The sequence below is a fragment of the Scyliorhinus torazame genome, chromosome 6 (assembly GCF_047496885.1).
Source record: "Scyliorhinus torazame isolate Kashiwa2021f chromosome 6, sScyTor2.1, whole genome shotgun sequence".
NCBI lineage: Eukaryota > Metazoa > Chordata > Chondrichthyes > Carcharhiniformes > Scyliorhinidae > Scyliorhinus > Scyliorhinus torazame.
In genome coordinates, this window is record NC_092712.1 from 156380609 (window position 1) to 156397618 (window position 17010).

At 41.4% G+C, this 17010-nt stretch overlaps 1 protein-coding gene across 1 annotated transcript in view; it reads right to left on the bottom strand.

Moving 5' to 3' along the window:
• Positions 1–17010, bottom strand: part of nfx1 (nuclear transcription factor, X-box binding 1) — a 119874-nt gene that overhangs the window by 7857 nt on the left and 95007 nt on the right. The window contains exons 18-23 of the mRNA XM_072509000.1: positions 14026–14127; positions 13104–13145; positions 8529–8627; positions 5759–5825; positions 1284–1429; positions 283–387 (exon numbers count right to left, since the gene is read on the bottom strand). Coding sequence (XP_072365101.1) covers positions 283–387; positions 1284–1429; positions 5759–5825; positions 8529–8627; positions 13104–13145; positions 14026–14127 — 561 coding nt within the window. The remainder of the gene's footprint in view (positions 1–282; positions 388–1283; positions 1430–5758; positions 5826–8528; positions 8628–13103; positions 13146–14025; positions 14128–17010) is intronic.

Consider the following 17010-nt stretch of genomic DNA (forward strand, 5'->3'; position numbering starts at 1 on the left):
TGCAGCAGGGATGTATGCCTGGCCTATTATCACCAACATATTTTTTTCTTTTTAGCATCAGTGCCATCTGCATATGAAGCAGATGATCGAAATACCTTAATGTGAAATCAACTTTCTGTGATTCAGTTAATCTGAATCAGGTTCACCTTTCTCTGGCTCCAGTCACGGTACAGGATGCCACAAAAATTACAGTAAAGAGTTTTCGATTCAGCTTAGTTTTGCACACAAGAGCTCTTTCCTGTGAATTGCCAGACAGAAGCTGGTTCTCCTCACAGTACTTACTTAAGTGCCTGTTGCCTGTAATGTGCGATTGGTGGTGGTGGTCTTGCTGCCAACTCTCTTTCAATCAATGAAGTCAGGGAAACGTTAGGATACACAGATTTTCCTCTGGGAAGAAATGTGATTTGTTAAAATAATGAGATAAAGTTATAACACAAGTCATGATCAAACATTGCTTTTTTAGCATATAACCAGGTAAAAAATAGCAGTCCCTTTCTTATTGTTAATCAGACTGAAAGAAGCAACCTGGGAATAACTGAATAAAATTAATTCAAATGTCTACGTCAACAATTCCACCCATTATGTGGAAGGTCCGGCACATAGAGAGGATAAAACATTAGCAATAATCTTAAAGCTATCAGCATATCCACAATTACTTCTTTGCTTTCTTGTGTTTTAAAAAAATAAAATTTACTGCCTGTGTCTCAAATATACACAGAAATTTGCCATCTTTGGGACTGTTTCTCCCAATCAGTGAAAAATAAAATCTGCCATAACCAGCCTGCTGTTTCAACAAACCTCTCTGATCTCCCCTATTTATTCAGTCAGCTACTTTATCACCGCTTTCAAGAGATTAGTAGACAACAGGAGGTACGGTAAGGTCTGTCAGACAGCAATGAAATAAATGGCCAATCAAGCTGTACTTAATAGTCAAAAATCTGCCTCTGTATTAACTTTAGAAAAGTACCTTGCATATTCATGTGACATTTCTCCATTTCCACCTGAAAACTCCCTGTGGCCTTTGAGATTGCCAGGCATTGCTGAATCGGGATGGTTTAGTGCTGTGGGCCTGTGCCCAGTAAAGACTAAATTGTCAAAACTAATTTCATCTAGAATCCATTTCCCCTCGAAAGGAAAGGTAAATATATTTTCCACTCTGAGTACACAGGTTCCCATGCATCAAGGAAATAGAAAAATAAATTTTCACTGTTTTTGAGACAGGAGGGTGGAAAAGAGAAAAAATATATAATTTCAAAGAGAATTTTAGTATCATCAACACTCACTTCACAGCAGTTATAACAACATTACGCTTGGGCTCACTATCATAACTGACACTTTCAACACCATAGACTTCAGCCAGCTCATGAATGATCCTGCGATGTTCCCGGTTCATTGGGGGATAGCAACGGCTTTTCTTCTGCTGTTTTCCCTGAATAAGAAAGAAGAAACCGTTTCAGGGATGAGTGTGCTCGAGGACAATATAGTCTTAAAACGACCATGTACACATTATAATGCAATGCAGCAAAGTCACTGCAGCATGAGGAGCTGGAAAATTATAGCCTTTTTAATGTTCTTTATGAAATGCAAATGCTTTTAGGCTATTTCAAATGGACGAAATTAATAGATTTCAAGTGGGTAGAAGCATTAGTTTTCCCTTTATTTACCATGTATTACCATCAAGACTGGACCAATACATTTGTATAAAATCAACAAAGTAACCTCAGAAGTTTAGCATTCACTACAGTTAATGCATGTGGATATAGGGTGAAGTCCATACTAACAATGAAACATGGGCTTGACAACTTATTCATAAATCTTTCAATGTCAAAATTTTACAAACATTGCTTTAACTGACAGGTTTTGTTTTGCCTTTTAGTCAATCTGAGGTATTAACAGAGTGATTCAAATATATCATGCCACTCAGGAATAACTTAAATCTAAGCCTTTAATGTAAGAAAAAAGAACTTCACAAAAGTGTGAGAAAAATTGACACCAATACAAAACAAGAAATATTAGGGCAGGTGATTAAATGCTTGGTCAGGGGTAGGCTTTAAGGAGGGTAATAAAGAAAGAGAGACATAGAGACACTGTTGAGATTGAGGGAGACTCAGCCCTTACACGAATCATTGAAACAAAAGGGAAAATCACAGTCCTGATAAAATCATCTGAAACATCATGCCTGCATTGTGATAAAGCCTTATTTTATTGTAAGAGTGCATTTTCATCTGTAAATTTACAAGATAGTATCTAGTCATATTGCTCAAAAATGTTTTCTCAAGAGGATATTTTATGAACTTCAGGACAAAAGAGAAATCAGCATAGTCATGGGAAATTTTTATACCTGACCAAGTTCTGGGTAAGCATACCAACCACTTAATGACTACTGCAGTTGCTGGTGGTTTAATTACTAGTTTTGTTCACCTATTAACAGCTGCAAACTGGTATCTTTGGATCAGCAATTTGAATGCACAAGGAATTGTAAAAATACAATGCGATTAATGCAGTTTGACTCACATTTGGAGTCCCAATTTAACAGCCACCTAATATGGCTGGGATGCTGACCTCATTGTACAAAAAACATCATGCGAAACCTACCGACGTTTCAGCGATACCATAGTGATGAGAGTGGGCTGTGCCCCCTCCGCTTGACAACCAACAAGAACAGATGCTCATGTTGGGTCAGCATGTGGCTTAGGGCCATGGAAGACCACCATTGCTGGGGTTCTTTTCTAGTTCAGCAATTTGTATCCAGGATAGGCTGAAACCATTTATTTAACTCCACTCACTTCCATCCAGGTCTAAAGAAAATGCCTACTGCATTCTCTGCCTGTACAACAACAAAATACCACTATCATCCAACAAACAGACCTTTCCTCGTGAGGCATGAAAGGAAGGAGGGACGGGGAAATTTGGCACGTAATACTCAGCCAATAACTGTTTTGGCGATCTCCAAAGTAGCCAATCATAACTGCCAATGCATGGAGTCAGTCAAGAGCTGAACAAAACCTTGACTGGATTACATACATGTGAAGTGAAGCAAAGGACTATGAAGAGGAGGAGGTGGAGCTTGGTGAAACATTTCAAAGGGTGAAACATTTGTCCCCCCCCCCCCCCCGTCCCCCCCCCCACCCCATCCTCCCGATCTTTCCAAAGATATAAAAGTTGATGCTGACCTATATTTAGCTTCACTGCTGGGATTTAAATTTGGAACCATTTTCAATTGGTCAGGAGAGGGTAGAAATATTACTGTAATCTTCAATAAATTAAGAATGCAAGAATTCTGCAAATTAGTTTCTCCAAATGAGATATACCATTATCTCATCCAAGGAGCAGCAAAGCAACACTTTCTCAAGTCTGTGCCAAAGCAGTTTTGCAAGGGTGAACTGGAAATAGATTACAGTAGCTGGCCTCATTTTCTCCCTCTCCAGAAAGTATTCAATCTCTTTTTGAGACTTCCTGCAGGTAGCTAGGAAAGAACAGAAACTCCATGGGAGGCAATTTTCCCAAGATACTTCAGGTGCTTAAAGAGTCTCCGGGACGGACAAGGTGGCTAAGCTAAAATGGCAATTTACCCAGTGCTTAGCACAAGGTGACACCTTGGTAAAGGTGTTGAATGGCTATCTGAGGGATTGGCAAGAGGCTGATTGCCTGCTAGTACATGTGAAGGAAATTATGTAACATTTTTCTGGCTAGCACCTGACCCAATAACCATGTCCAACAACTATCAGATTGGGAGTAAACTAGTTATTGCAAAGGATTGAGCGCTGCTCACAAGTAAATGATATTTTACTGTTTAATACCTGCTGGAAGTTTGATGCGGACTTCTGTCATCAGACTTTCTGGGACACCTTTGTGAAGATTTCACCCACACTCTATCAACTTTTGTTCTTGAAATTCTCCAAGGTCGTCACTTAAAAAGTGTGCCATGCTACTCTACCTTAACAGTCACCGTATTGAATTCACCAGAAGGTCATCAGCATCTCCCTAGTGATTCCCCCTTCAGCTTTAGAAGGACACAAGGCTAAGCAGAGCAGAAACTGCTGCTGCAGAAGAGACAGGCAAGAGGGTGGACTTTTCCCCTCCCTCAAAGACAGGACATCACCCGCTCCTCTGAATCACAACCCTCTTGCTGGGTCCCTGAGCTATCTTGAAACATGCCATTGTGTCACAACCAGCATATTTCACACCATCATGGGAAGGTACTGGGTTGTGGTGATAGGGTGGAGGTGTTGCCCTTGGGTAGGGTGCTCTTTCCAAGAGCCGGTGCAGACTCGATGGGCCGAATGGCCTCCTTCTGCACTGTAAATTCTATGAAGGTGGCTAAGTGAACATCTGACAGAGTCACTCAATTCATTGGGTTCTGAATATCATTGGTCTTTCAATCTAGAAGAACAAACGTTTGTCTGTTCTGTCGACTTCAAGAGATTTTAAACATCAGTGTGACTGGAAAAGCACCGAGACACACCCACCCGAGTGAGAGTGTTCCAGAGCACTGACTGTGGAAAGAACTTTAACCTGTTACACAGCTTGACCCTAATCACAGTGGGGAGAGACGGCACACGTGTCCTGTGTGTGGACGAGGCCTCAATTGATTGTGCAACCTGGAGTTCCACAAGGACATCAGCAACATGAAGAAACAGTGGAAATGTGGGGACTGTGGGAAGGGATAAAAAAAAAAAAAATTAGTGGGCAGCACGGTAGCCTTGTGGATAGCACAATTGCTTCATAGCTCCAAGGTCCCAGGTTCGATTCCGGCTTGGGTCACTGTCTGTGCGGAGTCTGCACATCCTCCCTGTGTGTGCGTGGGTTTCCTCCGGGTGCTCCGGTTTCCTCCCACAGTCCAAAGATGTGCAGGTGAGGTGGATTGGCCATGATAAATTTACCCTTAGTGTCCAAAATTGCCCTTAGTGTTGGGTGGGGTTACTGGGTTGTGGTGATAGGGTGGAGGTGTTGACCTTGGGTAGGGTGCTCTTTCCAAGAGCCGGTGCAGACTCGATGGGCCGAATGGCCTCCTTCTGCACTGTAAATTCTATGAAAGTGGCTAAGTGAAACCCATGTATATTGCCTCATGAAAGTCATGTCTGATCAGCGCTAAAGCCTACATTTAGTGGTATGTCTGTTCTAGCAATTCCAAGCAAGTTGAAATTAGGATAATCACAAATTAGGTCCAAGATTGCATGTTAAAGCACATCCCCATTTAGAGCCTCTTTCAACCTTTCACCAAGCGTTAAACACAAAGCCACAAGACGAGAACTGTCTTATTTTCTGTTTTGTTCTGGTCTTTAGTTTAAGAAATTGTAAGGTGACTAGCGCAATCTGTAACTTTTATCTGAACATTAACTTGTTCTGAATATGTGATTGTATTTTCATTCAATTTTAGTGATGCAGAATGGTCTGGAAGACAAATCTTAAGTGCGTTAACCTTAATTTATGATAGAAATCCACAGTGGAAGATGTCGACCCCATATGAACCTGCCTCACTTTTTCTCTCCAATTAAATGCCTTCTGTCATTTTGATTGCTAATAGATACAAGGGAAGGGCATATGTTTACTGAACTTGATAGCATATCCATCATCTTGCTGGGTGACCATTTCTAAAATGGATTGCGGCTCAACACTGAACACCAGTAATAATATTTTTTGCGTGTGGCCTTCTTCAAGGAGACAATGATCAATCATTATATTCCAGCTAACCTTTTGTATACAGAATTTTCAGTCAGAATGATGGTTAAGGCACATAATTAACTGCAGCACTAACCTTATTAACAGCTTCCACAAGAGCTCTAATTTCATCTTCCACTTCAGTTACAAACTTCAGATCTTTCCTTTGGTCAGGGATAAAGGAAAACAGACGCATCACTCAATGCATCAATAAAATCAGAAAATTGAGAATGTTCGAATACACATTCAGTTATAATAAAGTTTAGATTTAATTCAGTCAAATTTCCAGGGTATGCCATTCCCTGATGAATTTAGTAGTTATGAACATTATATATAATTAAATAGTATTTAATGAGATAAACTATATTTCTACTCTGAATTTTTGACAATTCCAAATGGATTCATTTTTATAGCTAGCTTTTCAGTTTCATATTCATCCATAACCATGTGGACAGCACATGCATAGGTTGTGCATTCCTCCTTGAACACCATACAATTTCATCATACCCAGTTATTCACAATATGTGGAGTTTTCTTAAATCTTTCAGTGAAGAGAAAGAGAATCATCAACTCAACCATTCAAAGGTAAGCTGGCAGCTTTAGGTTTTTCTAATTTGCTGAAAAAAAGACATGCTGTCAAAGCTTTTTGTTTTATACACATTAGGACAGACACAAGAATGCCACATTCCAAAGGGAGCAAAAATATGTATAGTATGAGAAAAGGGGTGCGGACTGGTGGGCTAGTCGGTCCTGATTGGTCGAGGCATTGCCATGGAGAATACATCAGGCAACTATTGTCCTTCGTTATTTTAATTCAAAAGCCACAACACTTAGACATGTTCCTTTTGCCTACAAAAGGATGCAGGGACTTGTATGAATAAGTGCAGTTTCCAGTAAGTATAAGTGAGCCATCTTGCAGGCCCAACTGATGGTGGTTGTTAGTGCAATTCATAGCACACTCGGGACTGTTCAAGTGCTGTCCAATTGCAGAATCACATTAAAAAAATTTTTTTTTAGAGCACCCAATTCTTTTTTTACCAATTAAGGGGCAATTTAGCATGACCAATTCACCTACCTGCACATCTTTTGAGCTGTGGGGATGAGACCCACGTGGACATGGGGAGAATGTGCAAACTCCACACGGACAGTGACCTGGGGCCGGGATCAAACCTGGGTCCTCAGCGCTGTGAGGCAGCAGTGCTAACCACTGTGCCGCCCACGCAGAATCACATCTAATGTTAGACTTTATGTTTGAGGTTTTGCAAGCACAGCACAGGCTGGTTGTGAGCACTGTTGCGTTTTCTTCTTTTACTCTGTCCTTTCTGTGGCTCTGTTCCAATTATGGCAATCAGTGAGTTTGCCCTTCTTTCTATGTTATCGATATTATATTGCTCAGAGTCGCCAGGTATCAAATGATACCACCACAAGGTTCAACCGGCTATCGATCAAAAAGCCAAACACCAGTTAGTTAGTTCAAGGTCAAGGGTACTTTATTTACACACAGTCATGCAACATAAACACTACTAGTTAACTACACCTATCGACTAAGACAACCTGTACTTAACTTCGGGCACCCGGCTTAGGTCAAAGAAACAGTGGCCGCTGTTCGATTCTGGATTGTCGGGTTCGAAGGAATAACTGCTGCTCAGCTGGGCTCATCCGTCTGGCAGCGAGCGTTGAACTTGGACTTGCTTCTGATGTTGCTGCAATTGGAGATGGCCGTGACCGGGGTACCAGGTCCAAGAGAGGACGAACATGTGGCGGACTCTTCTTCTTATACTTGGGGGTTTTCGCGCTCTTTTGGGCGGTCCTTCAGTTTGGGCCCGACTAATTGGGCAATCCCTGATCACTCTGTTCGATTCCTAACCAATAAGTGGGCGGGGATCTGGATGGCTGGGCGTGTCCCAAGTGGTCAGTGACCCTGTTGTTTACGCTTCCCTTGAACAGGGAGTGGCGCCGAAATGTCTGGGACTGTACCGGTCACTCGACTACCAGTTCTTTGTTTTGGTGAGGATGGGCCATCAAATGCTAATTGGCCCCATTAAAATGCTAATTGGACGGAGTTTCGATACCGTCTGGACTTCTTGCTTGCAAATGTGCATTTCAGGCTCTGAGCCTGCCTGAGTCTTGGCTTGTCCATTTTACCTGCTTGCTTTTCGAGTTTCTCTTTACCTAGTTATAAGTGGCCATCCCAGATGGCTGCAGCGCCTCGACCAGAGTCAATCAACGCCTTTTTTTAAGCAGTATAAATTATTCTCCTTTTGAAATTTAACATTCTTGAGTCTGCCCTAGGGAATGCAAGGTGAAAAGCTTTGACAGCATGTCTCTTTTTTTCCAGCAATACTCAAGTTCTCAACTATCAAGATTCTTCTATTTTGCAAAACAAAACAAAAATTAAAGATCAAAGAGCACACCTAAGTCGTATTGAGGGGAAAGTCGATGACTGGCATTAAATTGACAACTCTCAAGGACATGAACAAGTTCACTTATGTATAAATCATATTTGAACAATTGGCACTGACTGGTATTGTCTACGGCAAATGTCAGAGTCCCCAAAGAAAATAAAAAATTACACAACCACTAAAGTTGGAAATCTAAAACACAGAAAATGCTGAATTTATCAGCTGAGATTAACCAGAAATGGGTGAAGGAATTGTCACTTGCTCAGCTTCTCACTGATCATCAGTGTTTACTCTAGAAATTTGGCCAATCTTTTGGAGCTGTGAAAATTCTACATTTGGCCATGAACATGGTTTGGCAAGTTTAATGAATCATTGTACTAGCATAAAATACCCATAAATATTAAAATTGGTCGTCACGTATCTGCATTTGATTTTCAGTACTTGCAATCATCAATCATTGCCTACCTTGCATCTTCCTTCAGACTATCGCTGTATTTGGATCCTAAACTGCGAACGTGAAATGGATCTGAGGCAGGGTTAATATTTAAAGCATCTGCTACTCGCCTGTTAAAATATATGCATAAAAACATAATAAATACTTGGGAACAGCAAGGAAGAATTTAAAGACTTCCGCATGACAAGCAGGTTAATGCCAGAGACACCTGAGCGGCACAGCATTGCTACACCTATAAACCAGAGGTCAATGAATCAACAACGTTCTCCACTAGCAGCCAAGTTAACTTTTCAATGTCAGCTGTGGCTCAAAGACAGCACTATTGCCTGAAGATTGTGGGTTCAAGCCCCACTCAAAATTTTTTTTTTATTATTAAGGGGCAATTTTAGCATGCCCAATCCACCTACCCTGCACATCTTTGGGTTGTGGGGTTGAGACCCACGCAGACACGGAGAGAATGTGCAAACTCCACACGGACAGTAACCCGGGCTTGAACCCTGGTCCTCGGCGGTGTGAGGCACCAGTGCTAACCACTGCACCATCGTGCTGTCGTCCCCACTCAAAACCTGAGCACGTAATCCAGGTTGACATTCAGTTTTGTACTGAGGGAGGACCACACTGTTAAAGGTGCCAACTCTTGGATGATACGTTAAACCAAGGCTCACATCTGTTTACCAGATGGACAGAAAGATTCCACGGCACTATTCGAAACCAGGAAGGAGGATCTCCTGTTGTGCAGAGCGACGTTTCTCTTTTATCCAACAAATAAATTGGATGAGCTAATCGTTTATTTACTTGTTTGAGAGTTTACCGTGGCTGCTGGAAATCACCCAGTAACTTCCCTTCAAAGGTACTTCAACGACAGTAACTTTGGGTGAATTTATACCTTGAGATGGAAGTGCTACAATTGAGCTAATGGCAACACATGATATAGGTCAGCAAGGACAAAGCTAACAGATGAGTCGTATTACAGATTAGGTCACCAGCAGCAAAGTTGGGGTTGGAAGCTTAGTTGGGGGTCAAATAAGACATGGAGTTTGTTTGGGTGGGTGAGGGTGGAGCAGGGGAGCTGTGGTAATTGGATTACATTCACAAATACAGATCTTGCCAAAGGCAGAAAAAATGTTTTTAAAGCTCATTTTACAACTCGTCTGATGACTCAGCTGGGTTTATTCAAGGTGTAATTGAGAACTGATTCTCAGATTATGCTGAATTGGTTCTCAGCCAGCACAATAGGACAGTCCCTATAATTGTCCTCATTATTCCTGGACAAGGTGTCATGGGAATGTCACGTTAAGAAATGTTTGTCTGATCAAGGGGCTGCAGTGATGTCAGAGCGTAGGTGCAGCTGAGCTCTGGCTCTGCTTTTTAGTTTCGCTTTGAGGAAAAGCTTGGGTGCGTCTGTGTTTTTGAGTTTTGTTTTAGTGTTGGAGTTGCAGCCAGCCAAAGGTCTAATTTTGATCTCTCTGCCATCTAAAGACTATCTCTAGATCATTTGGTGAATTCAGAGTGATAACTGCTCTCAGTAGAGAATTTAAACCTGATGTACTTCTGTAAAAAATTTTTTTTTTGTCTTATGGATGTTAAACGGAAAGTTTAAGGATTACTTAGAGTGTTGTATTCTTTGGGGGTTGTATTTGAATTGATGGTTCCGGAGATGTTCACTGTATGTTTTAAAAAGGTTAACTGAGTTCATAGAATAAACATTGTTTTGCTTTAAAAAATACTTTTAGGTTTCTGCTGCACCACACCTGTAGAATGGGCCATGTGCTCCCCATACCACAATCTAGTAAAAGTCGTGGGTCAGGTGATCTCCATGATATACTTTGGAGTTCTCGAAACCCTGGCCCATAACAAAGGGATAAGGAAAAAATGTCAGCTAGAGTACCCAATCCTGACCACTACCCAGTGGTCACTGTTGGAAATGGAAACCAAAAGAGAAAATGCTGGAAAATCTCAGCAGGTCTGGCAGCATCTGTAGGGTGAGAAAAGAGCTACCGTTTCGAGTCCAGATGACAGCATCTGTAGGGAAAGAAAAGAGCTAACATTTCAAGTCCAGGTGACCCTTTGACAAAGCTTTGACAAAGGGTCACCTGGACTCGAAACGTTAGCTCTTTTCTCTCCCTACAGATGCTGCCAGACCTGCTGAGATTTTCTAGCATTTCCCCTTTTGGTTTCAGATTCCATCATCTGCGGTAATTTACTTTTATCCAATTGGAAATGGAAATGTGTGTGCCTCACAAGATGATACGTTTGTGCTTAAGTATGACGCCTGTTGCAATCAAATAGCTCATCCACACTGTTAAGCAACACATTTCTGCACAGCAAGAAATATGATTTTTAAGACTTTCAAAATTACTTGCTCTTACCCATTGTCACCAATTTGATGGAACCTAGTATGTGCCAGTTTCTGCTGTGAACGGTGAATTAAAGGCACCAGCTATTCATTAGATTTGCATTAGCCCATAGATTTTGTATGGGGCTTTTACACAGCAAGTCTTTGGCAACCAAAAATCCAAATGACAGAGTGTCCTCTACAGGGCAACTGGTACCCATATGAACAAGACAAGTTTCCTCTCTCTCTTTAATGAATGAGTTTGAAGAAATATTAATAAGAATTACAGACTCAGTCAGAATCATGAATTTAATGTCATATTTAAATACAGAAATTGGAAGAGGGAAATAAACTGTTTTAGCTCAGTGGGCTAGACAGCTGGTTTGTGATGCAGAACAAGGCTAGCAGCGCGGGTTCAATTCCCGTACCAGCTGAGAATTCTGAATTCTCCCTCCGCGTACCCGAACAGGCGCCGGAATGTGGCAACTAGAGGCTTTTCACAGTAACTTCATTGCAGTGTTAATGTAAGTCTACTTGTGACAATAGAATTATTAGAAATTGTGGTAAGATTGAAAGAAAAAGAAAAAAAAATGATCACCAAGAGCAAATTCCAATAATTAAAATCTGAAAAGATGCATGTGAAAGTTGATCAGTGCAAGAGAAGTTGACAGCAATTAACGCTTATGACGTCGTTAAAATGGTTTTAGACTGGAACTGACAAACCCAACCCTTATGCTTCATGGTGAGCTTAGCCTGTTTATGATGTCAGTGCAGGAATTTCATACCATCCAATACACTTGACTGAGGAGCCAGTGAGCAAGAACACCACTTACACATAGCTTATAGAGGGACACCACATTGTGGACAGCAATTTCTGCATTGTTGCGTTTAACTCTGCATTTGCTGTCCAATTTGTGCATTAGCCCAAAGGAACGTTCCTACATTCTTTTAAAACTTTATTGTTGTTGGCTTGCAAACTGTAGGTTAGCATTACTCAGCAATGAAATGCACATATGCATAATAGAAAATAATTTGTTACTTTTACTCCATAAACTCAGACATCCTTGCTTTATGGGCAATCTCCACAAATTAAATTAAAAAAACAAGGCAGTGTTCTGTTAATGAAGCAAAATGTATTTTTGATCATGGGAGGCCATTTATTCAACTAATTTCACATCCACAGAGCACATAAATTGAATGATGTATTTGCACAAATGAAGTAAACCGGATAAAAGAATTAACCGATGAATTTATGTGCTAATTAATGCCAAATTATGATTAGACTTGGAACACAACTTTGAAATACAGAACTGAGTAAGGAAGGAAAGGGAAATAGGTACGATGAAAGAATACAGATAAAATATATAGTATATGATTGAGAACATAAGAAATACCATTTGAATATCAATGTTCATTCAGCCTGGTATTCAAATTCAACTCCTCCAACATCTTTCACTCAACTACTGCACCGAGATCTTTTCAAGCATTCACTCCCCTGAAGAGCCCTTAGTTTACATTGTTTAAATTTACTTTTCGCTAAGGTTATTGTCCTCTCCTCCCACTGGACTGACAAAGCTAGGAGTTGATTACCTTGGCTTCATGTTAGTTAAGCAAGTTAATCATTTATGAAACTCCCATTCTTCTTTCTCTTTTGGCTTTCTTTTTGCTAGATTTTGTAACTTAAGCTTCCCTAATACATAGGGACATAGGAATTAGGAGCAGAAGTAGGCAATTCAGCCCTTCGAGCCTGCTCTGCCATTCAATCTAATCATGGTTGATCTCTTCCTGGTCTCAAATCCAGCTCCCCACCTGTTCCTCATATCCCTTTAACACGCTTTTAAAATCAGAAATATATCTATCTCCTTGAAATCATTTAATGAATCCGATTCCACTGCACCAGGGGGCAGCGAATTCCTCAAATCCTTCCTCAGAGCTCATCCCCTATACACTTCTTGTTCTTTTAAGCACCTTCTCCAATGAATGTGCATCACATTTGAGGGTTGGCAACAAAGGTTGCACACGGTATTTTAGTTAAGGATATTAAAGCTACTCTAATGTTTGAGCAAATCAATCACTGTAACAATGGTTTTTTTTCTTACATTATCGAAGTGCGAGTTAGAAAACTAAATCACACTTAGGTAGCCTTATATTAAGATGAAAGACACCATGCACTTATTTCATGGGAGTGCCAGAGCACAAATTTAATTTCAATATGTCAGAATCCATAGCATTGCACGGTTAAATAACCCACCTGTTTCTTTCCACTGTTGCACATTCCTCATCACATTCCAATCTGCATGGAAAAACAACAATTTTATACCAACAAAATCATCCTGGCACTTACACTTTACTCCAAACATTGAATAGCCCATACAACTTTCCAAAAGGGATTTATCTGTGAGCATTAGGATTCCTTATAATTAATATGAAATGCTGTCTTACCCTTTTAAACACTGAGGAAAGCGATACAAAAATACATCCTGCTCACTTAGATAATACAAGCCAATAATTATTCAAGTTTTCAGTCCTTGATGCTTTTAGCTAAGCTTCAGCAATGCATTTTATATTTTCAGCTTGTAAAATTACGATTGATAACAATGATAATAATATAATCCATCTTTGGAGTGTGGGAGGAAACCGGAGCACCCGGAGGAAACTGACACACACATGGGGAGAACATGCAGACGCCGCACAGTGACCCAAGCCGGGAATCGAACTTGGGACCCTGGAGCTGTGAAGCAACTGTGTTAACCACTGTGCTAGCGTACTGCCCTGAGAAATTAGCAATTTTGTGCTGAAACAGTCATATTTTGCAATAAGTGATTCCGAATTATGATAGTTACTCAAACTAGACCAGATATCTAAGAACTTGGTTGTGCATATTTAAAGTAAAGTCACCATATTCCCAGATGACCATTGGTTACTCTCCCCCTCAAAGGGGAGAGCTGACCGCTGGTGATTTAACCGGAGGTTCACCACACCTCAGGCAAGGGGCGAGGTTGAGAAGGCAGGGCCTTCATGAATAACCTCAGCCAGGAATTGAACCCGCTCTGTTGGCCCCACTCTGCATCACAAACCAGCTGTCCAGCCAACCGAGCTAAACCAGCCCCAGTAGCTAAACCAGCCCCCAGATGCTCAAAAACTACATACAAATGTATTCAAGAGTAATTTACCTTGTCTGCTTCATTTCCTTCTTCGAAATGAGTTTACTGATTTCCACTGAATCTCCAAGATGCATGTCAGAGAGTTTACTGGCCATGGAAATAGCAGTTATCCTTCAGAGAATATAAGCAAAGAACAAGAAAACCAGACAACCTGATATATCGCCATGTCAAATGTTTATGAACATTAATCACATGTGAAAAACCCCACAAACCAGAGGGAACATGTTCAAATTCACTCTGGTGAAATAACCATGTCGCTGTCATCAACATCTGATAGTTCAAAGTATTAGGAGCAGATCATTAGGAACTTTGTCTCTTTGTTTCCCTCTAGGGCTACCCTAGTGATTTGCCTGCATATGATCCAGAGTCGGTGGTCAGCATCCCAGCCCATTTCCACAGTCATTTAGTGAGCCAGACTGGATGGTTGATCAGCTGTGCTCTGGAGTACTGCAGACATGTCCAACTCAGGCATCATATTAACAATGAAGGGTCAATTTAGTTCTGAACTTCTATCCCCACTTGTAGTTTAGAATTAGATTTACCCTGCCTGTCTCTCCTTCCAATCCACAAAGAGGAGAGTTAATACTTTGTCATATGACAACTAACAGCAGGTTTAAACTCTTGAAAGTTGGGCAGCAGAATTAACTCCTAAGAGGCATTGGCTACCATCATATACTAACATATGAATTAGGAGCAGAGCCATTCAGCCCCTCAAGCCTGCTCCACCATTCAACAGGTTCATAGAATCACAGAATCATCAGTGCAGAAGGAGGCCGTTTGGCCCATCGAGTCTGCACTTGCCCTTAGAAAGAGCACCTTACTTAAGCACAGACCTCCACCCTATCCCTGTAACCCAGTGACCCCACCTAACCTTTTTTGGACATTAAGGGCAATTTAGAATGGCCAATCCACCTAACCTGCACATCTTTGGACTGTGGGAGGATTCCAAAGCGCCCGGAGGAAACCCACACAGACACGGGGAGAACGTGTAGACTGCGCACAGACAGTGATTCAAGCTGGGAATCAAACCTGGGAACCTGGAGCTGTGAAGTAACAGTGCTAACCACTGTGTTAACGTTGATCTGTTTGGGTTTCAAGTTCTGCATTCCCATCTACTGCTGATAACCTTTGATTCCCTTGCCTAACAAGAATCTATCTATCTCAGCCTTAAAAATATCCAATGAACCTGCTTCCATCAGCTTCTGAGGCAGAGGGTTCCAAAGCTTCATAAACCTCAGAAGTAAATTCTCCTCACACCTCCGTCCTAGAAAGGCAACACCTAACTTCAAAAGAGTTCCTCCTTGTTTTGGATTCACCCACAAGAGGCAACATTTTTTCCATGTCCACCTTGCCAAGACCATTTTATATACTTCAATCAAGTCACAACCCACAATAAAACATGTGTGCATTACCACCACCTTCCATCCCTCCTTGAACCCAATTGATGAAAGTTTTGGCAATAGCTATTTACTCATTTAACCTGACGATAGTCATCAAGTTCCTGTGATATGAACGTATATTCTCGCATCTTCCGCTGAGTAACACCCTTCAGCAACTGATATTCAAAGTCTCAGAGTTGGCTCATCAACTACATGCGCTTGAAACTTGTCTTCAAAACAGTAAAATAACCTACATGCAGCAGTTTCTAGCATACCAGTTAGTGATGATCCATATACACTGTGTTTATACATTAGCAATGCCGTAATCCAGATTCTCATGTGAGAAAACTTTCTGTATTGTACAGTAAATGAACATGAATATACCAATAAAAAGATTTTTTAAAAAGGAGCCCCCCACACTGACAGATTTCCATTCCAAAGTACTCAAAGTTATAGGTTTGTATATGGCAGTCTTCTCATCTTGCTGTCATTTCCCATCTTTGCCACAAATATAACTCCTAGCTTGGTCTTGAATTTCACATTGGCTGAAAAAAGCCCTCCCTGTGCGCCACGGTAGCACAGTGATTAGCACTGTTGCTTCACAGCTCCAGGGTCCCTGGTTCGATTCCAGGCTTGGGTCACTGTCTGTGTGGAGTTTGCACGTTGTCCCTGTGTGTGCGTGGGCTTTCTCAGGGTGCTCTGGTTTCCCCCCCCCACAGTCCAAAGATATGCACGCTAGGTTGATTTGCCATGCTAAATTGCCCCCAGGTGTCCATGGATGTGGTTACAAGGTTGCAGGGGATAGGGCAGGGTAGTTGGCCTGGTTAGGGCCCTCTTTCAGAGGGTCGGTGCAGACTCGATGGTCCGAATGGTCTCGTTCTGCACTGTAAATTCTATGGTTCTGTCAATTATGACGGAATACTGTTTGGTCCCATCTTGCTCACTGGAAGGCTAATCCACATTTGGACTCTGCAAAGTTTCCGTTGCCCCTCAATAGTGCTAAAGGACAGCATCCTGGCCAAAATGAGGACCCCAGGTACCTACATTAGTCAAAGATGGGATAACTCAAAAAGACAATTTCAATCAACAGTTTCAAGACTGTATAAAAGAACATACAAAGCCACTATGACTGACTTGAGGGCATGCACCATCATATACCGGTGAAAATGCCATAAACATGTCATCTGCAAAAGGTTCCACAATATATTTAGAAACAAACCCACTGCCCCTGAATCAGAGGAGAGCATTTTAAGGGGGAAACCTGTAAGTCCCAAGCAGGTGATGGTCTTGTTGAATTTAATGGCAGGACCTGTATCTCTTTTTTAGTCTGCTACCAGTCCAGCAACTGGCTAGATTGGCAGGTTGTCAGTCAGGAAAGCCTGTGGAAGAAAGTCCCAGGCAATTTGGATAGATCATAGGTTGGATGCGGAGGGTTGTCAGATTGATAATTGGGAGTCTGGGAAAAATGGTGGACATGGGTGGGGGCAAGGGGAGATCACCCAGCTCTAAAAGAGGGTGTCCTTGAGACTCTGCTGCTTCTTGCTCATAAGCAATGCTCCAGTCTTGTGAAGGATAAATTTAGTCCAGATCTGTAAATATTTCTGTATTTAGTGGG